The sequence below is a fragment of the Onychostoma macrolepis genome, chromosome 08 (genome assembly GCF_012432095.1).
Source record: "Onychostoma macrolepis isolate SWU-2019 chromosome 08, ASM1243209v1, whole genome shotgun sequence".
Lineage (NCBI taxonomy): Eukaryota > Metazoa > Chordata > Actinopteri > Cypriniformes > Cyprinidae > Onychostoma > Onychostoma macrolepis.
In genome coordinates, this window is record NC_081162.1 from 20,434,844 (window position 1) to 20,460,183 (window position 25,340).

At 37.7% G+C, this 25,340-nt stretch overlaps 1 protein-coding gene across 2 annotated transcripts in view; it reads left to right on the plus strand.

Annotated features, from left to right (window-relative positions):
* faf1 (Fas (TNFRSF6) associated factor 1) overlaps nt 1-23,738 on the plus strand; it is a 72,810-nt gene extending 49,072 nt beyond the window's left edge. For both annotated transcript variants that reach the window (XM_058784800.1, XM_058784801.1), the window contains exons 14-19: nt 4,332-4,468; nt 5,190-5,278; nt 9,423-9,503; nt 9,731-9,808; nt 12,628-12,843; nt 23,002-23,738. In XM_058784800.1, coding sequence (XP_058640783.1) covers nt 4,332-4,468; nt 5,190-5,278; nt 9,423-9,503; nt 9,731-9,808; nt 12,628-12,843; nt 23,002-23,085 — 685 coding nt within the window. In that variant the 3' untranslated portion in view covers nt 23,086-23,738. The remainder of the gene's footprint in view (nt 1-4,331; nt 4,469-5,189; nt 5,279-9,422; nt 9,504-9,730; nt 9,809-12,627; nt 12,844-23,001) is intronic.
* The last annotated feature ends 1,602 nt before the right edge of the window (nt 23,739-25,340 follow it).

The window sequence follows — 25,340 nt, forward strand, 5'->3', positions numbered from 1 at the left end:
GCATTTTCACACTCAAAATGGATGATCTCTTAATGAGAGGCATTCCTCCCTTCCCCCCTCTCCTCTTCTGACTCTCTCCTCATAGAGGGCTTTAACAAAAGATGTCGTGTTTGCTCACTGAGGCCCCGGTAGGGCAATCTGCACTAATCTGCCCCGCTAAAGGGTCAGTTAGACACACAGCCATCATAGAGCACACTCCTCAGAATGTCTTCATTTCAGGACGCCAATTACAGAGGTTTTACATTTTGTCACTGGGCAAATGCAACTTTTGGCCCTCAGAAGCAAGAGAAAAATGCACCTAAAATAGCATTAATGTTGCAAAAACAATCTATTCTGCCCTGTTTCAAATGTACTCTAATTAAACCCGTACAAAGATGTACTCAATGGCTTCATTTCGCTTTGGTTTTACGCTTTGTCTTTGGTCAAATGCAACTTTTGGTCCTTGGAAGCATTAGAAACTTATGGCCAAAACAGTATTAAGATTGCAAAAATAAATCATTCTTCTGTTTCAAATGTGCTTTGTTTTGGAGGTGTTGAGTAAACTGTATGAAGATCCCAGATTGCTTCAGGTAGAAATAAATAAAAATGTAAGGCCAGAAAAGGAAACGAACAGAGAGAGAAAAAGGGAGAAGCTGGTCAGGCAGCAGATGGATTCTTGATTGGTCCCAGCAGGCTTTGCTTCTGAGCAGGCCTCTACTTTTCCTTCCAGTAGGCTTCACCCTAAAGGCCTCCCTCCGGAGCGGACGGGGAGAGAAAGACCAGCCAGTGACCTGCTTCTGCAGGGGCTCCTTCAGTCCAGCCTTGCCTCTATACCCCTCTCCCTCCCCTTCTGCTTTTTGCCCCAGCTGAGCCTTTCTACCACAGATTAAAGGCGGGCAACATCTGGGGCTATTCATAATGCGAACAGAGAGACACACACACACGCACACAATCCCACATCCTTATACGCTGACATACTCATACACACATACACACCTCATTCTCACGCTCCCGAGCCAGGCCTGACTGATTGGTGATTGTGGATGCTGACTGGCAGTGTTTTTCAAAGCTAACTCTGTGAATGAAGCCTGTGAATCGCTAATCGCTGACACCGATCACATAGACTTTTAGCATAATTGTGCATTAATCCAGAGCCCAAATGTAATTAGAGTGAATGTAATTAGCACCCACAGGTGCTACAGGTGCTCTTTGTTACTGGTATAAGTAAGAAAAAGCTGCAGGTCACAATTTGACGGTGTATTCTAGCAGATACAAAGTTTTATTTCTTTTTTCTTCAATCCATTAAATCCTGATGATTCATATAGCTGATTTATTGTCAGTGCTTAAAATCAAAATAATTGCAATTTAATACTTAATTTTTTTCCCAGCAGCAGCAGTTTCTTGTCCTGCAGCAAAAGTTGTTTTTTCTTCTTCTTTTCCTTTTTCTGATCTGTGAGATACATTGGGGGGAAGTATTTAAAGAACAATGTAAATGCATTTTTAAAAATACTAAGTTGAATTGTTGTTAAATCAAATTTAATTGTGTATTGAATCAAACTGAATCGTTATGAATTAACAAAAAATACGAAAACCTGTGAATCATATAAGTTTTCAACCCAAAGATTCATGCCAGAAGCATTATTGCTACAATTGATCATTCTTTCTTTTTGCCTTTATTTAAAGAACAATTGAGAAGAGACCGAGAAAGAAACAGTAGCCAGGACTCAAACTGGAGATGTTAAAGAGAGATGTCCACAAAGCTATTTTTCCAGCAATATACAGTGGGGCAAAAAAGTATTTAGTCAGCCACCGATTGTGCAAGTTTTCCCACTTAAAAAGATGAGAGAGGCCTGTAATTTTCATCATAGGTATACCTCAACTATGAGAGACAAAATGAGAGAAAAAAATCCAGAAAATCACATTGTAGGATTTTTAAAGAATTAATTGGTAAATTCCTCTGTAAGATAAGTATTTGGTTACCTACAAACAAGCAAGATTTCTGGCTCTCACAGACCTGTAACTTCTTCTTTCAGAGGCTCCTCTGTCCTCCACTTGTTTACCTGTATTAATGGCATCTGTTTGAACTTGTTATCAGTATAAAAGACACCTGTCCACAACCTCAAACAGTCCAACTCCAAACTCCACCATAGCTAAGACCAAAGAGCTGTCAAAGGACACCAGAAACAAAATTGTAGACCTGAACCAGGCTGGGAAGACTGAATCTGCAATAGGTAAGCAGCTTGGTGTGAAGAAATCCACTGTGGGAGCAATTATTAGAAAATGGAAGACATACAAGACCACTGATAATCTCCCTCGATCTGGGGCTCCACGCAAGATCTCACCCCGTGGGGTCAAAATGATCACAAGAACTGTGAGCAAAAATCCCAGAACCACACAGGGGGACCTAGTGAATGACCTGCAGAGAGCTGGGACCAAAGTAACAAAGGCCTCAAATCCTGCAGTGCCAGACGTGTTACAGGCCTCTCATCTTTTTAAGTGGGAGAACTTGCACAATTGGTGGCTGACTAAATACTTTTTTGCCCCACTGTACTTAATAACAAAATCCAAAGTATAAAATTCTGGGTATATCTTTTCCTGTTTTGCAACAGGTGTAAAGGATACCTCAAATCATGTGACTTTTTGAGGATGGGTGGGCTATTGGAGAGTTTTCCTTGTGGATGATAAAAAGTACAAAAATAAAATCTGGTAGACTTAGAGTGAAGACAATGTAAAAATCTAGTGTTCATATGAAGTAAATTAACAGAAGTATTTAAATACTCCTGGACAATTTTTGAATTCTGTTGTTCGTTGTTGCTGTGCAATTGTGTCTTTGAAAATCAATGCATAGTTTGAGTATCATGATCATCGTGATCGAGAAACTGTTTTCTCAGGGAAACTGTCATAGAGCAGTGCACGCCCTGTGGCCCCAGCAGATGGTCTGATACTGTGCCACACCTCTGTCGGTTCAGGCGATGGGGAAATATTACGGTTCACACACTCAAGAGTGTGCGACTTGAGCGAGGGTTGAGAAGGAGACGAGAGCGTGTCACTCCAATTACAAAGCCGTCCTTGATGAGACGCTTGAAACACCTGGTGTTACTAACTAGAAAATCAAAAATAACTCCCCTGAGGTCCTTTGAAAACTCTTAACATTCTTCAAGATTTCTTTACGCATCACTGATGTGACAATGAACTGCCAACTGCAATGCCTGATGGGACCTCTGGAAACACAAGTGTTATTTGTATGTTTAATTTTTTTTTGGCAGTGAAACAGCTCTGTGGAATCTAGTCATCTGTACATGTTACATCGAAGATAGATCGCCTGTTGCCCTGTTAGTTATCCATGTAACCACTCTACTTTTAGCACACTAACTTAATTGAATTTTTTCACTCTTGTCATTCTTATTTTCACTTGTTTTTCACTTCACTTCCCTTGTTTTCTAATGGTATATGAAATATAGGGAATATTCAGTTGCAGTATGCTACATTGTCCCAACATTATTTGTATAAAAATGCTAAATAACCATGTTGTGTCTCAACTTTAACTTGACTAACTCTAGTAATTGCAAGTAATTAAAAGAGTCAAGGATGAGATTACGGATGACATTGATACTGCCTTATTCATTATGTTAGAAATGGAAGGCCTGGTGGAGTGCATTTAATTAGAAATGCATTATTCCATGTAGTGTATTCTGAATAACCACTGCACACAGTATACATACTACGTACTATTTAATAAATTATAGGTAGTATGCCAGTCTGAATATACCCAGAGTCCAAGAAGTGCTCACTCATCTCCTCTGATGCAACTTTTTATAGTTCTCTGATAACAGGGTGAAATTTGGTGTGAAAAAATCTTCAATTTTTCTTTTCTTCCCTCCCACGCTGGTCTTGGACCCTCACTCTAGTGTGTTCCTTCTCTCCTCTATTTTACTTTCCAGTTATTAAAGCCGATGTTATTAAAAGTAGAGAGAAGCTAATCTATATTTGCATTCGCTCTATAGCAATTCATTAATATTATGACATTTACTGCGAGCTCTCCGAGTCTGCCTGCTACCCTTTTCCTTCAGCGAAACGTTAATTTAAAGTTCTGTCTTTGTAATGGAATAAGAAATCCTCTCTGCCCTATCAAATTCGGTGCGGCGGGAGCTGAATACTAATTCAGACCGGGGGAGTGTTTGGAGAAGGACCATCCTCTGAGCGGAGAGCAGAATTGGTTTTAAAGTCTGTTAATATGATGAGCTGTGTACTCTTATTAAGCTCAGTGATTGTTCAGGGGAGTTTCACTGGCTGTCTGTTCGCTGTCCACTTAAATTACTGACTCGCTCTCTTTTCTCTCACTCTCTTTCTAGACTACTCACGATGTGTACAAGGCACTTTGGCAGTGTTGTTGCACAGACCATTCGGACGTACAAGACTGACCAGTTCCCATTACTTTTAATTGTCATGGGCAAACGGACATCAAATGAAGTTTTAAATGTCATTCAAGGTAAAATATATATCTAAATGAACTACAAATAAAATTATAGATAACACTTAATTAATTGAATGTACTTAGTACTACTAGAAAATCTGAGACCATATATGGATGGATAGAAAAAAATAATAGTCAACATAACTATTTGAGGTAGAATGGAAAGATTACCTTTCAGCATTTCAGAAAATCTTTGGTAATAATACTAATAATTAAATAATAGCAGCGCTTGAGTGGCCTTGAACCTGTCACAAATGCAATCGTTTCATTAGTGATCAAGAAATTGTGCATATTTCAATTATTTATTTTACATCTTAATGTTTCTCATTTCTTTCAAAATTAGAAAACTTTTTTTTAGGTTCACATTAGGTTCAGTTTAGTTTCTGGAGGGCCAAATTACTCAAAATATATTTAAATATATATTTAATTGTGATTATACATAATTAAATTGTTAATAAAAATAATTTTATTAATTTTTATTAACAAATTAATAAATTTCTTTTTAGAATTGGTTTGCATTAGTATGAATAATTCATAATAATTCAGATAGTTTTTCAAATAAAAAATTGAATAAAATAAAAATTAAATTGTAGATCAACGTGTCATTATACCAATCTCATGTCATCCCGTATGCAATCATTTTCCATTTGGAACCTTTTGCATGCATCTCAAAGTATGAAGAACTGCAAAAGTCTGATTGTCTGATTGTTGTTGTTTTTCTGGTTGTGTGATGAAGGCAACACAACAGTGGATGAGCTTATGATGAGACTCATGGGAGCCATGGAGATCTTCACAGCACAGCAGCAAGAAGACATCAAAGATGAGGTGAGATTATAGATGAGCTCTCTTCATAGGCGGCATTTTAAGGTCTCATTTCTGAAACAAAATAGGCAACTTAATTATTCTGCCTCCTATGATGCTTTGTTTGGCCAAATTCTAAGATAGCACTGCATGTATCCTTTATGGAAAAATCAATCCCACATTGTATCGTGACAATATAAACTCAGTTCTTCCAAAAATTATGCAGTGCACGCTACTTGCAGTTCACTACACCAGACACTGATTAGCACAGTGGAGTGCTTTTTATTAGGCAGATTCAAAGTCATATTTTTAGGCCAGAAAAAGGGGCATGTTGGGGCAGATGACCACTCATTGTCTGACTCATATGAGTCGGCTTATCACACAGGGGTAAGAATAGACACTCCGCCTGCGTCTGTGTGTTTGTCTGGGTTTCAGACAAGCCATGGAAGAAAAAGCACAATTGTGTAATGTAAGCTTGCGGTGACCTGTGCTTGTGAAGTCGACACAATGCTGGCAGGATGCGATTTTGGTGTGTCATGTCTGCATGCGGTATGTGATTGCTTAAATCAATGCTAGGTCTGCAAACAAATGCACTTACAAAGAGCTGAACAAGATGTGTCCATCTGTTCAAATGAATTGAAAACGTTTTTAAGTGGCATATCTGAAAGGTTATTCCTAATAGCTCTATGGCAACTTTCAAGATGACACTAGCTTCCTGCCTAATTAAAAACACTAATTATTAATGTTTTGTTACATATCATGACAGGTCTGTCCACACTTCTTTGAGTTGAGCTAATTAGTCATCTTTCTTCACCTGTGTGTGTTAATGTTTGTGTCTGTGGTTTGGTGGGAAATATTCAGACAGCAAACACAGGTTACTGTCCCCCTGAGGCACATTGACTCGATGATTTGATAAGTCATGACATTTCATGCCTCGTCCCAGCATTCTCTTTTCAGTTCGCACCCCTGCGTGGGATGCTTTGAATGATTATCAATCATGAAAAGCAACAGAAAATATTTATGCTATGTCATAATTGTCATAGTCCTTACCATTGTCTCAGTGTGAAAATATTTCTGCTAGACTCAAGGTAATTTGTTCAGTCTCCATCTGCTATTAGGCCGGTTTCCCGGCTCGGTGAATAAGTTCCGTTAAAACGTTATTTTCGATTTGTATCTGTTCCATTAGATCCATTAGGCTGTGAAATTTCTGCTTCCCTCAGTCAGAGCGCTTGAATAACTCTGACATGTTGATGGATTTCTGCTGGAAGCGTCTTGACGGTTTGCTCCTCGTGGCAATTAATGGCTGTAATCTGTTTAGCTGTGAAGGAAATGTGATGTGAATGGACACAAACAGGGAGCCGGGGTTAGTGAGGTGCCAGAGGAAACGCAGAGGAGATATTTTGCACTTTATGTAGTTCACACATTTGGCCCTTAGCTGGAAAGTGAAGCAACAAGATTTCCATTCATTTTCTGTTTGCTGAAAAACAGTTTATGTGGTAGAAATTAAAGATGTAGTTTACGTAAAACATGTACTGGTTGTGCAGAATGTTTTTGATTCAGCAAAAAGAACCAGTTCATTGCGAGTTTGTCTATACTGGTTGCGCTGAATGTTTTACATTCACTAAAAAGGAAAAAAAAATCAGACTACGAAAGGTTTTGAAGGGTCAAAGTATTGTAGCATTGACTTAGTTTTAAATCAGATTTGTTGATTGAAGTACAGCTGGTGATTACAGCTCATTTCAAATCATGGGTGTGATGCTTGAATCCAAATCCTTTGTTAACCTTGTGTTTGTACACAAATGAGTGAGCCACCTTTAGATATGTGTGGGAGTGTTTGAAAGCATTTGTTGTTGTGCCACCACTAACAGCCTGCCATTTGAGGCAGTTTAGGTTTGCCCTTTAAAGTCCTTAACCGAAATGTCCCCGTGTGTGTGTGTCATCCCTGCCCCATACAGTCAGGTGACTCATAGCGACCTGTGTGTGTCTGTCCGCCTGTATGGACAGATATACACCCCTTACATACACTGTCTGGATCAACAGGCAAACCTAGACAGCACACACTCATCCACCAAGATCACACCAGCATTCCTCTGTGTGTAAGTGACATGACCTGGGGTTGTGCAGTCAGGGGTAAAATAGTTATACGCTTGCTCCATTAGCTCTAGTACAGGTCACAGCACTGACTCACTGTATGTAGAGTGTAACAGAGAGAAAATAAAACATGGGAGAAAGCTTTCACATTCTTTACTCACCCTGTTTAATTATTTTCATCTTACACTTTCTTTTTCTTTTTGACAAAGCATTGAAAGTATGCTTTGCCGTGTTCATGTAGAAGGATACAAGTGGAGTAAATGGATAATCAAATTGGTCTACTTATAAATTTGATCATTAACTATATATGTTAAAATTCATTGCTATTTTTTTTAATGGCCAATAGATTTTTAGCTTGGATGACAGCCATGAATTATGATTTGCTACTTGATATTGCTAGTCAAGGGCATTATAGAAATCATTTTGAATGTTACATTTTAGGTTTTTTCAAAAGAAAACTGGCTGTAAATTTTTTGGACATTTTGATGACCTGTCACAACACCTAAACTTTATTTATTTTTTTTGTAAATTGTACTGTAAATTTTAAATATGCATATCTAATGATGACCAGTCACTACACCTAAACCTTTTTTGTTTGTTTGTTTTGTTTTGTTTTAATTTTACTATGAATTTTAAATTTGTAAATCTATGGTATGACCTCTCACAACATCTAAACTTTATTTTTAATCTGTTTTGTTTTGCATTTTTTGTTGCTCTAAGTTCTCATTTGGATAATGAAATGGTGGAAAACTTGGTGGAAAAATGGCTACTATTAATGTTGTTAATGTTGTTTAGTAAAAATAAATTGAATTATTCTTTCATAATAAGGTTGTTGTCACCATTTCGTGAACCCAATAAGCTGTGAGAGGCTATTAGGTTTTTTTTTAACCTTGATTAAGAGGTTTTTATTGACATGCCTTGTATCTAACAACACTTATCTATGGCGAATTCAGTGTAAAACATGGCCTCTCATGACTAATTGCTTTATTATAACAGTGGCTTTTGAAAGTCCTTTTAAAAGATTTTGCCTTGTACGAGCAGTTCTTCAAAAGCACAGTGTGTTTGGAAAAGTCAGTGTATATTTGAGATAAAAGATCCAGTTGTTTCAGTGTTCTGACTTTACGAATAGAGACCCACACACATCAGCCCACAAACTCTTCCTATACCACAACATGGTTTTCACACACTCTTTTACAGCTCGTTTGAATAGAATTTGAGGATGTATCTCTCCTTTGATCAACCTCTGTGCTCTATCGCTCCTTTCTCTCCTCTATCCTTCCTTTTCTTCTCCTCTGCTCTGTGTAGTCACAACTCTTTCACATTTCCACACAAAGTCCAGCTAGGAGAAAAGACCCTTAGTCTTAAAAGCGGCCGCAGACAATCGCACGAGCCTGACTGCACAAAAGCAACAGTAGTTATTCACAGTCTTCAGTCTCAGCAGGTAGACCTGCAGCTGGGTCTTAACAAACAGGATCCATACACAAGCACTCACAATAATAAAAGAGCCCATCCATTGTATGTAGAGGAACTCCATGCATTCACTTCTATAAGATACTCTTTCAGTCGTCCCCAGTTAGTGTGTCCGACAATACAATAGTATTCAGTATGTGGCCATTACTTCTGACAATGACGAGGAACCATCTCATACGTCAAAGATCCAGTGGGATTGTTATCTGGATAGACATGCTCTTATTGGCTAGCTGGTATAGGAGGTAGATAATAGAAATATTGTGATAATATAAATAAATTCTGAGACTACTAGAAAAATGCCTTTTTCCTAATTGTATTATCAGCTAAATAGTTTTAGTAAGTAGTTAAGTCTTTTTGGACAAGTTAGTTCACATGGTCAGTGTCTACTTGCTTTTCCAATCAGTGACCTACAAATCTAATTCTAACCTTGGTGTTTAGCAAAATCTATTATTGTTTACTTCCAAGTTTATTTTATTTTTTACTTTTGGATCCCACTGCATATAAAAAGTAAATATTAATGTTCATATTCATTTCAGAAATTAAAAATTGTTCTAATTTTAGATGATTAGTTCATGACTAGTTTTATTCACCCTCATTTTTCTTTCAGGACGAACGTGAAGCCAGAGAAATGGTCAAAAGAGAGCAAGATGAAGCTTATCGTTTGTCTCTGGAGGCTGACCGTAAAAAGGTTTGGCAAGATATTAAATGTCCTTTTTTGCTTAATTTCCTTTTTTTTTTTAAATTTTTTTAATTTAAAGTTATTTATTTATATTTATTTTCATTTAATTTAGAAGTATAATGAAATATAAAGTTGCTGAATGATTGTGTAAAATTCTTATTGAGGTATTTTAGTATAGTATGTTGCTAGTTAATGTGATTTTTATTTTTTTTATTTTTTATTATTTTTTTTTTCAGAGAGAAGCGCAAGAGCGAGAAGAGGCAGAGCAAGTCCGTCAGGAGCGAATCAAGAAAGAGCAGGAGGAGGAACGAGAGGTGAGGTTTACTTTGAGTTTCACCGGTTTGGTGACTGTTTCAATAACACGGTTTATATGACAAGCTCAAAGGTTGGTGAAAAGAAAAAAAATTTGAGAATGACCCTAAATAATTCACCTTAAAAGTAGCACGATTACAGGCCATGTAATCATGATCCTTCCTTGTAAAAGAACTGGAATTCACAGAAATTTACTAGTTTCCTTGTTTTATTCTACGTAGAGCCCAGCGAAGCTTTGTTTGCTTGCCAAATATGACTGATTTCCTGCATTATGTTACTATTACTCTGCGTTGCCAGTTAGTTCCGGTTAATTGGTTCAAAAGAGCCATTAATGCTTTTGAAAACATCTTAAATCTTTAAAACCACTCTTTCTCATCCATTGAAGCCGAAAAATGAGCACAAAAATGACACCCGTGCTTTAAGTCCAAATTTAAACCTGACAGTTTCACTCACATTGACATTTAATGTGTTTCTGGATATTCTAAACATGTCGCTTAAATGGGATTTCACGCCTCATAAGATGCCAAATAGCAGAGACAGCCATAAAGCTTCATGTCCTGTCGTTACCACTCTCATCAAACACACAGTTTACATTGTTGCACAAATCACATACATATTTGCAATCCGCCCGCGTACTCCTGCAGTGTTTGCGCTTTCATCCTGTATACGAGCTGTACAAAACGACAGGTGCACGTCAAAGCACTGACACTCTCACAAAGACGGCATCAAAAAGTGTCACGGAAAGTTAAATCTCACCTGTAGATGTAGGAGTAAGCAAATATACCCCTTCCCTATCAGCTGATCAGCAGAATACAATACCACCATATTAACATTCAAATGTATTACAGATGGTGCGGTTTAGTGCTCCTTCTAAAGACAGTTTGCGGCACAAAGTGTACTTGTTCATTTAGTGTGCTTACAAGTTCAACACACACTCTTTTTAATAAGATATTTGCTCACCAAAAACACAAAAAGCTGCCACACCAGTGTCGCCAGATTATCGTCTGTTTATTCAGCAGTAAATACTAACCGGACCAGCTCAGGTGAAACTGCTTTATGAGATAATTTGTCACTTTTAGGCTTCAACAAAAGCATGCAATTAGTTCAATCTCCTATTGCCATGGTACCATTCTTGTCAGGACGTGGTGTGTAGGCTACAGTATAGACCTTCAAACATATGATACCCTACAATAGCTCACTTTAGCTTCATTTAATGCTTGTCTTGGACAAAGCTTTTAATATGAGGCATATTGTGGAGAGGTAAACACAAAGACGGCCTGAAGTAATTGTGTCAGTCCTCTGTGTGTGTGTGTGTGTGTGAGCTGTTAACTCAGCAGCAGCCTTGTGTTTTAATGAGAGCAGGGTCTAAAGTTGTTCACCTGCTGTTTGTAATGAACCCAAGGGGAGAAGAGGCTTGAAACACACACACACACACACACACACACACACGCACGCACGCGCGTGCTTAAACAGATAAAATCACCTGCAATAAACTTCAAACGGCCGTTTTTCCCTTCCATGCTGAAACGTCACGCTTTTGGAAGCTGTGAAACGGGTGACATATCTTCGATTCCTGACCTTAGAGGTCACCTGTTATGTTTCATGACATCGTTTAGATACACACAATCGTAATTAACCTTTTTCTCTTGAAGGGAAAGATTAGATTCAAATGGCGTACATTCATTTCTGCGATTTTCAGCAGCTGTTACAGTTTGGCCGTATATGGCGTGCGTGTATCTGCGCTTCTTCCCGTGTGTCATTTTTGTGACATTGTGTGTGTGTGTAAACAAGGCAGTAAGATGCTCTCCACCTGGAGTCTATCCAAGCACACGCGCACCCTCGCACACGCCCAAACCACAGCACCTCGGTGGGTCTGTGGCGACAATAGGCGCACTGGAGGGAAACAATCAGCAGAAGTGTATAGAGAAGTAGAGAGGGGAAATGTCTGTGATTTGGACTCTTTTGTGACCCAGACAGCGCATGAAAGGCCGAGGGGGAGTGGTGATGTCATTATTCTCTGCCGTCAGGTGCTACACACACTCTCTGTTTGTTTAGCGCAGTGAAAAGGATGCTCCTTGGTGCCCTTTGTGCGCAGGGACCAGGAAGCACACAGACACGGACGTGCACACATACATCCCGAGCAGGGCTGGGGAGCGACGCCATTCGCCCCCCAGAGGGCTTTTTACACGTGGCCCCTACCTAAGGGAGTGGGGCCGGCACGCGCTCACACAAGCCACCTGCTGCTAATGAGCTACTGTTGTACACTTTGATGAAATATAATTGCATTATGGTGTGTAAATAAAGCCTGCGTGTTTTGTCACAGCATATGCTGCCCAGTGTCACAACAGGAACAACAAGCTGGAGCTGAAAAGCCCAGAGGAGCGGCAGGTCGTGCTCCGTGTCACTAGAGACGGCGCAATTCCCTCACCCCTCTCCCTCTCGCTTTCGCTCTTGTTCTCTTTAAATGTGTATGCGACTTCTCACTGTTTCTCTCCCCGTCCCTCGCTTTTTTTTTTACAGTGTGATATTTCTATGACGTGCAAAATGGAAAGATTTTAGTTTTTTTTTGTGGCACGTTCAAGCTGTGATGGAGCGCTAAATTTAGGACCTTTGACGCATGACTTGCGTGCTGCGATTGCAATAATATCCATGCATATATGTTATGTGGTACAGTAGTGTGGTTTTATAGTCATTTTAATATTAAATGAGCTTTAAACCTTCACATTCAAATCAGAAGATGTATAAAGTGGTTAGTTCATGAGATACATATGTGATACCATTGTTTTGCCATAATGTTACCGTTTTTCTGTCCCTTGCGCAGGCTATCCGTCTCTCATTGGAGCAGGCCCTGCCACCAGAGCCCAAAGAGGAGGGCGGAGAGCCAATCAGCAAGCTGCGCATCCGGACGCCAAGCGGCGAGTTTTTGGAAAGGCGATTCCTGGGAAGCTGTAAACTCCAGGTCCTGTTTGACTTCGTCGCCTCCAAGGGCTACCCATCCGACGAGTTCAAACTGCTCACCACCTTTCCACGCAGAAATGTGAGTTCACACATGCACACAAACATTTACTATAGATTTATGTAGTTTTCAAATAAATGTCTTAGAATTTCTATGCATTTTGACCCTAAAACAATGCTTAAACTTACAATAAAACTTATTACACTGTTTAAAATAATAGTATAAATAAATATGAATAAATGTATAATATAATAATATATATATTCTTAAAATGACATATTAGTGCTATATATAAGACACAATAATGCATTTATATTATATATTTAAATTATAATTAATTTTGTTTATTTTAACTGTATGTGTATATATAACCTTTATCATTTCTTAAATAATAAATATTAAAATGATAACTTTTTTAATAAATTATATATAAAGTGTGTATATCACTAATGTATTTATTATTATTATTATTCCTATTTGAGAAGGATATTCTCAAAAAAAAGGAAGCATTGTTTATATATTTTTAGCTATTATTTTTAACTACTGAGGACATTTTTCTGCAAATTTGGGTGCAAATAACTAGAGTAACACATGTATATCATAATGATATCAGTCATGACCATCACCCCACTCATAACAGCTATTATAAGTACCAAAGTGCGCACATAGTCCTGGAACACCCGCCTCCTTCCTGTTCAATATATTTTCTGTGGGCAACTTTCCCCATGCTGGAACATGACTGATATTAGTCTAGAGCCCCACTGATGGTGAATATCTTTTAATTCCTGTCCATCTGCGGTGCACTAATAACTGTGTGTGTGTGTGTGTGTGCGTGCATGTGTGTGTGCAAAGAGTGTGTGTGAGTGTTACAGCTCAGCAGGAAAAATAGAGTGTATAATTGGCTAGTTAATCCCAGCGTGTGGCAGAAGTTTGTTGCTCATCTTGGTCTGTGTATGTATGTGTATGTGTGTGTGTGTGTGTGTGTGTACTGTACAAGTCCACAGATAGTCACACACCTGCACATTAATTAAAAGCCATGCCTGGTTAATTAGTATTTCTTTTCCTCTTGTGTATTTTATTTTTCCTTTTTTTTTTTTTTTACATCTATCCACAAGTGCATGAATAATTTACGGAATATTAATTGCAGTCCTCAGAAGCAGAAAGGTGCACTGGCTACTTCAGATACAGTCAGCAGTTCTTTTTCCTGTGTGTGAGTGTGTGTTTGTGTCATTAAAGTGCTGCGTTTGTGCACTCTGCAGCAGGTAGATAACAAGCGCTGCTCTTAACGACCTGACTAATTAACAGCATGGAAACAGAAATGGGCTTTCCATTAATCAAGAGATGTGCGCAGGCCTGCCCAGACAGCATGTCATCCAAACCCTTTGGGGATGAGTGCTAAGGCCCCCAACAAACGCACACTTTAAAACACATGCACAAAATGCCTTATCGTGCTCATAAACACTCAATGTCCGCCTTAAACACTGCTACTCGTGCAGCCTCACACCCAACAAATGCCATTTCACACGTTGTATTGCATTTATTCACAGTCTCTGTTTGGAAAGCAAAAGGGAATCGAGTTGCGTGTTTCTGCGGAGGGTGAAATGTGTATCCAGCAAAAGGAGGGAAGCAAAAGCAGGAAAAACAGGCTGTGTTTGTGACTGTGACTACAGTGCTTGAGTTTAATCCTCTCTCTCTTTCTCTCTCTCTCTGCCTCTTCTAATTAAAATCATCTCTGCCACAGACTCGCTCTATCCCTCCCACAGGATTAGGCCATGAGCACTATTGCATTTGTAATTCTGCACAAATGTTTAAACTTCATCTCTCTCTCTCTTTTTCTCCCCCCTCCTCCTCTCCTCTCCGCATCCAAAACCAAGATAATTGCCAGCAATAAGAGAGTGATTAAACAGAGGAGTTTAGAAAGAGAGAGATGGAAAAGTGTCTGAAGGCTTTTGTTTCATTTGCGGCCTGCGAGGGTTGTGTTTGTCAGTTTGTTTGTTCTTTTCTTCTCTTTGATGGACAGATCCAATGCACCTGCACTCTTCTGAGCGAGAGCGTGAGGAAGGATTAGAAAGCAGCCTCAGGATTCCCTTTCTATTCATAACACTCATTAATATCATGGCACAGTCACATTGCCACTCACACCAGCGCTTAGAGGACCTCCAATCATCTGACGAGCTCTTTTTGTTTTCTGTTGTTTTTTAAAGTTATCCAACTCGGGATACGTGAGGATCTCTTGGATGAGTAATCTAATCTCGTGTGTGTCGCTTGTAGAACGGTGCTTCTCAGCTCGTGGGTTCTGACCCAAAAATGAGTAACAGGTCTGTTCGGAATAGAGAATACAAAGCTAAATGCAAATAATAAAATGAAACTAACCATGAAATGAAGATAAATGAGCTTGGCAATTTTTTTCTATAAAAATTCAAGAAAAATTCATAAATGGTTTTATAATTTTATGTTAATATTTATAATTGAAATATACTATATATATATTTAGCACTTATTTAAACAATAGACAGAAATGCGGAATATGCTGAATATTTATAATTGAAATATACAATATAAAATTATGTATATAATAGGCTAATATAATATATATATATATATATATATATATATATATATATATATATATATATATATATATATATATATATATATATATATATATATATAAAATGTGTGTTATATTAGACAGAAATTCATAATATGCAGAATATTTAAAATTGAAATCTACAGTATAATATTATGAATATTTGAATATATACAATATAACACGTTGTGTTATAGATAGATAGATAGATAGATTTATACAACAGATTTATACAATAAATTAAAAAATTGAAATGCAATAAATAAACAGATTAATAATAAAAAATGATCTGTATATGCCACAGGTTATAAATATATATAATACACCTAAATTATAATATTGCACTTGTCTAAACAGTGCACTGAATGCAATAAATGTATAAAAAACTGATAAAATTTGATAATCTGATAAAAGTGTCTTAAAGTCCAAATTTATTATATACATGCATATATATGTAGAATCTTTTTTTCCATGTCAGCGTATTGTTTACATAAGTGCAATATTATAATTTCTAATATAATATATAATAAAAACATGTATGTTTTATATATTTATAAAGTGTGGCCAACAGATCACTTTTTATTATTCGTCTTTATAAATCTTTTGGGGTCATCATGTGATGTCCAAAGTCTGGGTCACTAGACCAAACCAGTTGAAAACCACTGCTTGATAAAACATCTGTTCTTTCTACCCTCAGAGAGCCATTTGGATGTGTAGTTTCACATCTCTTACGTCAGCGCCTGGCCTGTCTGTGCATTTGCGTTGGCTTCTTGCCTTTAGAGCCCCCCTTAGTATCCCGTGGTCATGCTAAAGACAAGCAGGGAGCCAGAACTGACTTCTCCCCAGAGGTGGGAACCCTCCTTCCCCCCTCCGTCTCCACCCTCGGCTGGCCCTTAGCAGAGTCTTACTCCAACACTGCGAATGCTGACGCCCTCACCGCTCCTGCAGGCAGATAATGATCTCCCACCGCTTTCCTAATTGGCCAAATAAACACTCTACAACACAGCGCTAACACAGACCTGGCTATTGGGTTTTAATTAATGGTGGAGAACCCTAAATGGCTTCATTAGAACCGTTGTTTCAGCTGTATATTTTTTCTTTTCTTTTTTTGTTGGTTTGCTTTTTTCCCTTTTCTTTTTTCCTTCTGTTTGGAAAGCCACACCTCGCGTGTCTGGTCTTTATTTTCTTTCTCTCTTAGCCGCTTATTGCAGGTCCTTTTATTAGTGCTAATGAACGGCAATATTTATTTGCCTGGCTTTTAAAGTGGAGATGTTCAGTTTAAACAAGTCTCGCAGCGAATCAGCGAGGACTGGCGTTCAGCTTATTACTAATTTACTTTAAATGTTTTGACTACGTGATTCGGAAGCCAGACCTTTCTTAAAACCTGTGTGTTCTTAGTTTATAATGATGCCTTCGCAGAGTTTACTTTGCAGCGGCCTGGTAACATACACCTGCTTTATGATGAAACTCTGTATTGTCATTTTAATGAGTTTTTACTGTGTTATTGATCAGGTTAATCCTTAAGTATACTAATAATGAAATTAATTAAACTGAACTGGCAGCTGCAAGTGACATCAGTTAATCATGCTCTGAGACATTCAGCTTTTATTTTGTTTTCCGTGAACTCCGTATTGATTCCCTCAGGACTTTTCAAATAGTCTGGTTGTAGAAATGTACACAGTACAGTCAGTGATGCAAATGAATTTTCTTTGTGTTCTTTTTCTTTTTAATCTAAAAGTACTGCTCAAATTTCACATGAAGACATATTATGTCATATAAAAAAAAAAAAAATATATATATATATAGATATATAGATATATATATATAGATATATATATATATAGATATATATATATATATATATATATAGAGATAATTATTAAATGATGATAATAATACTTTAATTCAGCAAAGATGCAGTAAATTGATCAAAAAGTAACACTAAAGACATTTAAAATGTTACAAATGATTTCCATTTCAAATTAATGCTTTCCTTTTGAAATTTAATCATAGAAAAAAATTTCTGAAGGATTGTGTAACACTGAAGACTGGAGTAATAGCTGCCGAAAATTCAGATTTGCCATCACAGGAATAAATTACATTTTAAAATATAAAAGAACCGTATTTTAATTTATAGTTGCATCTCACAATATTACTGTTTTTACTGCTCAGAAAGGCGTTGCAGCCTTAGTGAGCATAAGAGAAAAATCTTATTGTCAAAATATTTTTTCAATATATTGAAAAAATATTTACAGTCCAACAGACAGATTAATACAATAGTTACATTTTGTTTTAATAAATTGATTAAAAGTGACCAAATTAGCATATTAGAATGATTTCTGAAGGATCATGTGACACAATGCTGGAGTAATGGCTGCTGAAAATTCAGCTTTGCCATCAAAGGAATAAATTACTTTTACCGTTATGTTAAGTTGTAGTAATATTTGACATTATTTACTGTATTTTTTGATCAGATAAGACTGGTGATTGATGAGCATAAGAGACTTTCTTTCAAAAACATCTTACAGACCCCAAACTTTTGAACAGTAGTATACATTTAAATGTTTTGTTACTTTTTTGCTCCTTTTCAACGGCCTAGAAATGGTCATCATTCCATTTAGGGCTCAGAAGTCGAGTAGCACTCTACTTTTGGAGAGCAGGATTCCCTCTCTCTCTCTCTCTCTCGTGCCCCTTTTCCTGTGGTCATCTGGGCGGCTGTCCTGTGTTTGTTTGGTGACTGTGTGAGGCCGTTGAAGATGAGTGTGTTAAAGGTTTAACGGGATTACCTGCCATCAACATCATCAAGGCCCAAAGAAAACAGCCGCCCGGGCCTCTCCTCCATCGCACGGCCACTTCTTGCTTTAATAAACCTCTTCAGGATTACGGTGATATGAGTCTCCACACCCTTCAAATGATCTCTTTTCTTCTTCTGTTTACTTTGGCCATCGGAGAACGTATTGTTCATCAGTGGAGATCACACTACTCGGGCATGTTTGAATTCATTTGGTCTTAACGTCCCCCGTCGGTGCATTGCGGGTTAAGGTTGTCAGTCAGCAGGGTTTTAATCGTACTTTAAATTTATGACTCCATGTGAGTGTGCGTTTGTGTGTCAGTGGAGGTGTTGGAAGCACAAGCGCAATCGCTGTTGCACAGCGAAGTCTAATTTAATTCAGAAGGGCCAAACAGAAGGTTTCTGAAGAAACTAACAAGTGCTGGGAAAAGAGGGAGGGAGTGAGAGGAAGAAAAAGAGCGAAAGACAAGGAGAGTGGAGGAAAACAACAGCTTTGTTTGTTGACAGATGCTTCTCCTCTTATGGTCTGTTAATTGGATAACAATGTAAACAATCACCCATGGCATCTGTCTCCTGCCATTGGAGTGCCACCTTGTTTCTCTCATTCCCCTTTAAAAGAGAACAGTCATCAACACAAACACGCTTGCACATCTGCGCCACCCTAGAACCTCATTTACTTCTACCTGATGCTGTGGTGTTATAGCAGGTTTTCGGGTTCATTTCCATTTGAAGTTTTTCTTATGTGCTCGTATGAAAGAAAGGGAAGGCATCCTGGTGGGAGCGACGTGTTTTTACGACGTACTACCCCCTCCTGTGCCCTCAGGTCAGATTGAAAAACAAAAGGCATAAGTCACACACTAAAATGAGGTTTGGGGCAACACAGCTAATGTGCTGAAGCGGGTGTGATATCTGTACTACCCCCCTTTGAGATGTCAAACCCGCCGATAATACGCTGTCACTTTGAACTTACTGTCGTCTGCGCAGTGCTTCATGTCAGGTGTGTCCCGATGAGGCCTTTACCTCAAAACATTTCATTTTTTTTATGTAAAATTAGTTTTTAGACATTAGAATTATTGTTTTTGTTGTGGAGCAGAATTCTGCCTTTAAAGCATATTTCAAGTTAAATAAAATTTATTGACAGCATATGTGTGTGTAATTAGGTATCAAAAATTAACAATGAAAAGTGCTTGTTATTCATCTTCATTGTTAATTTCTACATATACTACTGTTCAAAAGTTGGATTTTTTTAATTAATAATTTTTTTCAGCAAGGATGTATTCATATTTGAAAAAAAGTGACAGTAAAGACTTTTAAATTGTTAAAAAAAGAAAATCTATTTAAAATATTGTGTTTTTATATGTTCTATTCATCAAAGAATCCTGTTTTCAAAATTACATATAATTATAACAATAAGAAATATTTCTTAAGCACCAAATCAGCATATTATAATGATTTCTGAAGAGTCATGTGACACTGATGCCTGGAGTAATGGCTGCTGGAAATCAGCTTTGTCATCACAGGAATAAATAATATTTTAAAATATATTAAAATATAAAACTGTTGTTTTAAATTGTAATATTATTTCACAATATTACTGTTTTTACAGTATTTTTGATCAACTAAATGCTGCCTTGGTGAGTGCAAGACAGTTTTCAAAAACATGTCAAAATTCCCCCAAAATTTTGAACAGTACTACATACATTTTTAGCTATTTAAGTTATGTAAATTAACATTAATGAACAATAGTATAATTATTATTAAGGTTAATCTGTGCTTTAGATGCTACAAATTGTTGTTCATGATTTCATGGTATAATGCATTCATTCAGTGATATTTATATGTGGCATGCTGCCAATTACCAAAGAAAATTATTTTAATTATTCCTCCGTTTCTCAAAAAGCACATTAAAGAGATTTTTATCATTATTGTGGCAAGTAGGCTTTTTGATTTGGGCCAGTAAGAAAAGCACCCATGACACCTTAGAAACCATGAAATATGGGATGGTTTTTGAGATTTATTCTCAGTGGATGTTGCATATATTCTTTTTATTCCATCAGCTTTGTAATATTGTCCAATGTCCTGACCGCTTTAACAGAAATTACACTATACACAGCTTTATTCTCCGACCCCGTGACCTTCCAGTCCAGCTGCTTTCAGCTCTGTGTTTTAATTACAAACACGTAGAGCTGGAAGGGTCTTCGGAGCAGAGAATAGGCCTTAATCAGAGCCCTGTCACCAGGCTGCAGTTAAGCCCCTGTCCTGAGCACTGTGGCCGTACGATGTGTGGACACCCAGGTGTGAGCGAAGGCCCCGTGTAACAAGAGAACGCTCTGCTATTAGCTCACTACAATACAGCCATCATCTCCCGCTCTCCTTTTCTCTCTCGGTGCAGGATCGCAAGCCGCTTACACAAGCGCTCATCACTCCTCATCGGCTGGGAAAATCCCCGAACCGAGATGTGGATGATGGTCGTGTCGTCACAAATGTCAGTTAGTTTGCTGTTAAAAGTGTGGCCAGTGATTGCATTGCTCTTGGATAATGAAGTCGGGCTTCACTCATGGAGATTATTAGTGGCTGATGAGTTCTCACCCCATTGCTATTGTGTTTGGTTTGGATCGGTCCATTTGAGATAACAAACAGCTACTATCCCAAAGGGAAACAGGACACGTACCTCACACGGGGACATTATTGCATTACGGCGTTAACCAATGACATCAGAAGGCTAGACCCCACACATCGCTTAGTTTAGGAAGAATGGCCAGACTTAACCCGCACACCTCATGATCTGTTTTTTTTACATTTTTTTAACAATCTTGATATTGCAATAATGGTCCATTCATATCAAGAACGAAAGATAACTATAATGTTAACTATATATTTTAACTATGTATGGGGGCAATTGTGGCCTAATGGATAGAGAGTCGGACTTGTAACCCGAAGGTCACGGTTTCGAGTCTCAGGTCTGGCAGGGATTGTTGGTGGAGGAAGTGAATGTCCAGCGCTCTCTCCACCCTCAATACCACGACTGAGGTGAAACCGAACCCCCAACTGCTCCGCAGCATATATGGCTGTCCACTGGGTGTGTGTTCACGGTGTGTGTGTCTGTTTGTTCACTACTCACTGCTGTGTGTGTGCACTTGGATGAGTTAAATGTAGAGCACAAATTCCGAGTATGGGTCACCATACTTGGCCACACGTCACGTCCTTTCCTTTCCTTATATTAACGTCCATAAAGCGTTTGGTTTATTATAAGTAAATCCTGCAAGTTCGGTCATCTGCCGCTTAAAACGCTTAAAAAAAGATGGATTCTGATTGGCTGTCATTGTTTTTAGCATTCATCAGCTGGAAAAAAGTCATTCTGAAAGGGATTCCAACTATATCGTTCATCTGTGCTTGTTACAGTTTTGATGTGGACTTTGCTACTCTGGGGAAGCTTGTTTCCACCATAAGATTTATATAACAAAAACACACACACACATTAAAAAGGTAATTGTGACTTTTTTTCTCAGAATTGCAAGATATAAACTGAAAAAAGTCACAATTGCGAGATAACTTGCATTTTTGAGAATAAAGTTAGAATTGTGAGATATAAACTCGCATTTGCAAGAAAAGAAATCAGAATTGTGTTTTAGAGTTGCAATAACCCTTTTTTTTTTTTTTAGCGGAACCAAAAAGTTAGAATTGTGAGAGAGAAACTCAGAATTCTGAGGAAATAAAACTCAATTGCGAAAAGAAAAAAAAAAAGGTTCTGAATTTATATATTGCATTTTGGACACTTTTTCAGAATCAATTCTAACTTTTTTTTTTCTCAGAATTGAAAATCCAAATAGTGAGACAAAAAGTCACATACTATTTGCTTAGTAGTTATGATGTATGTATGCAGTTGTGCTTTTGAACTTTTTAATGCTGCCAGGATTTCTTTGTCTATTGTTACTTTTTTGTATTTTATTTTTACTATTTTGCTTGCTGTAAGGTGACCTTGGCTGTTTACAAAGGCACCATTACATAAAATGCATTATTATTATTCTTTCAAAAGTTACCTATTATCCCCTTTTTACAAGATGTGAAAGCCTCTTATGTCCCCAGAGTGTGCATGTGAAGTTTTAGCTCAAAATACCCCACAGATATTTTTTATATCTTGTTAAAATTGCCACTTTTAGAGTATGAACCAAAGTTTTTTGTTTTGTCTCTTTAAATGCAAATGAGCTGGTGCTCCCGGCCCCCTTTTCAGAAGAGGGCGGAGCTTCAAGAGCTCATGCTCTGGCATACCGACAACAACAATACAGGACAATCTCACACACTGAAAATGTCAGAAAATCTCAGTAGCGGTGTTCAGCCTTATATATTCAAACAGGAATCGGACAATGAAGGAGAGATTCTAGAAGAAGTGACAACATGTAGAATGCAACAGGACGTTTCTGAATCAAGAAAACAGTAATGGCAGACTGCTGCTTCTCACTCAGGGCTGTGTCTAATAGGGCAGAGATCGTCACAAATGGGTGGGATTTCTTCCTACAATGACATGTTCGTAGGGAGAAATCTGGAATTGCGTGTTCAGTGTTTATGATTTATTGGGATTATTTAAAAAAAAATGTTTTATAGGCTGGTTGTTTTCACACACTGCGGCCACACAACTGTATTCAAACACCTTATAAAAGTGATTTTTGCATAATAGGTCCTCTTTAAATTTAGAGTGATTTTTTTATATGATATATATGATTTGTTTCATATAATATAACAATTATATGTTGTTATAGTCATCGTCCTTGGTGTAAGTGGGCCTTAAAATGAGTAAAAACAAAAAAAAAAGCACTGAAAAATATCTCAAATTTGCTTTTATTTCTTCATCTCTTCCCAGATAACGCAGTTAGACCCGGCGTGGAGTCTGGTGGAGGCTAAACTCTTCCCTCAGGAGACCCTGTTCCTGGAGGCCAAAGAGTAGGACTGATCGGAGATGTCCTGAGGCGAACAAGAAGAATAAGCAAAGAACTTATAGCATGATGTCCACAGCGACCAGACACACACCCACATACACACAAGCCTTCACACACCCACACACAGTGCGTTGTATATGAATGCTGAGTGTACATTTTATGCACACGGAGGCCTTCACAAGCACATGGATAAATGGTCACTCTCCTCCCATAACTGCAGTGTAATGTTCTTTTTCCACCCGAAACGTAAGGTAACCGAAAAGTAAAAAAAAAAAAAACCCCAAAAAAAACAAGCAGAGGTGTGAAAGTCTAAAACAGCCAGCCTCACAGACAAGGACTTCTCACTACGGCTGCTTTTTAGACATGTTTTGTGTTGAAATGAGACAAAAAAAATATCAATTTAAAAAATGACAAATAAATAAAAGTCATACAAAGAGACATTTCCTGGAGAACGCTGGACCATTTCCTTTCCCAAGGTTCTCAGAGTCCCTGATTCTCAGCACGGCCCTGGACAGCCCGTCATCCCGGCTTCTTCCTTGTACCCAAATTGATTATACTTGGTTTAATACTTGTTTATTTTTCTCACTTTCCCCCCATTTTTAAGTTTGATGCTGTATTAGATTTAGGTTAATATACATTATATAAAGAATATATGAACATGCATGTGTCTTGCCACTCTAAATTTATTTTTTACCTTCATGTGTGGGTGACTATATCATCATGACATCAAACCAGCACATGGCCTCTTCGCATGGAAGTTCTGCATTTTTAAAACATGACTGCTAAGGTAAATTTAAAGGATTCTTACATTATTTATTAACTCACATGTCGTTCCAAAGTTGCATTAGTGTTTTCCAAACAGAAATGATCAAACACTGTTCTTGACTGGAGCTTCAAAAAGGACACAAAAGCATCATAAACATGGTCTATATGATTTGTGTGCTATATAGCAAGTCTTCTATAGACATATGAAGTTAGAAATCGAAGTAATTTTTAAATGAAAATCTATCATAGTGGGGTATAGCAATGTTTGATTCATTTTTGATTTGTTAATGAATCGGACTGAGCGACCAGTGCAATTCTTGAAAAATTCTCTTTTTATTAAAGTCCCACAGGTTTGGAACAATATGTGGCTAAGCTAATGACAGAGTTTTCTTTTTTTGCTTTAAACTGTTCTTTTAACCTCCTATGACAGGAGTAAAATAACGTCACACCAGTTTATTGTTACCCAGTTATTTTCCAGATTACTGCAGTCAGCATTGTTACAAGTTATTATTTAAAATATTTTGATTCAATGAGGAATTGACCCTGCATGGGAATACCACAAATATCTTCACTGCTGATGTGAACTACTTATGGGTTAACATTGTAATTCACTGGAGCTTGAGGCTGTTTTTATTTTTTTATTATTTTTTTTATTATTATTTTGCATGAGAATGTAGCCAGTGGCAGTCACATGACTGGTCATGTATTCTAAAAGGACTCAAAGAATATTCACCAATCACTTTGAGGAACTGTCTGGATGCTACATGACGTGCAGAGACACTGAAGTACTGACAGTAGATGTTGTAGAGTTTGTTTTTTTGTTTTCTTTGAGGTATTATTAGCCATTATGACACTTTCCCCCATCAAACCTTGAAATTAAATGCTGATTGTAATCTCTGCAGCTCCACACATTATAATGAGAGAAAAACAAGACTCTGTGCTCTTGTTTGTGATTGATCAAGTTAAATAATTAGTCAAAATATGATATATGACGGTTCAGTGATTCTTTGTGGATTTTGCTCGATGTATTGAAAGCTAATGAAGTGATCTGCTAACTATAAGTAGTGAACGGAATGTGTTTTATGTAAAGTACTGTACCTCATGCGCACTTGGCATTTTTTAAACTGGGTAGAAGGAGTCTAACCTGAAGGCTGTTTCATTTGTGTTTGTCTGTCTTCTCACGCAATCAATCTGAACGTTTAATGTGTGCATCCAGTCATACTTCCACTGTAGGTGATGTGCCCTGAGAAGACATGAATCATTCTGTTTCTCACACACACTGCTTGGTATGTTAAACTAACTCAAACATTGCGTTGTTCTGGTCAGTGAGTTCAGTATTCGTTTCAGACAAAGGAGAAAGCAGCCTTATTCAAAGTGACAACAACAAACTAAATTACAGCTCTCTTCAAGCTTGGTCGGGTAACACAATTCTCTGAAATCGGCTCTCGTGTGTTCGTCAGCCTCAAAATGAGCATTCGCAAAAGGTGCATGTTTCTTC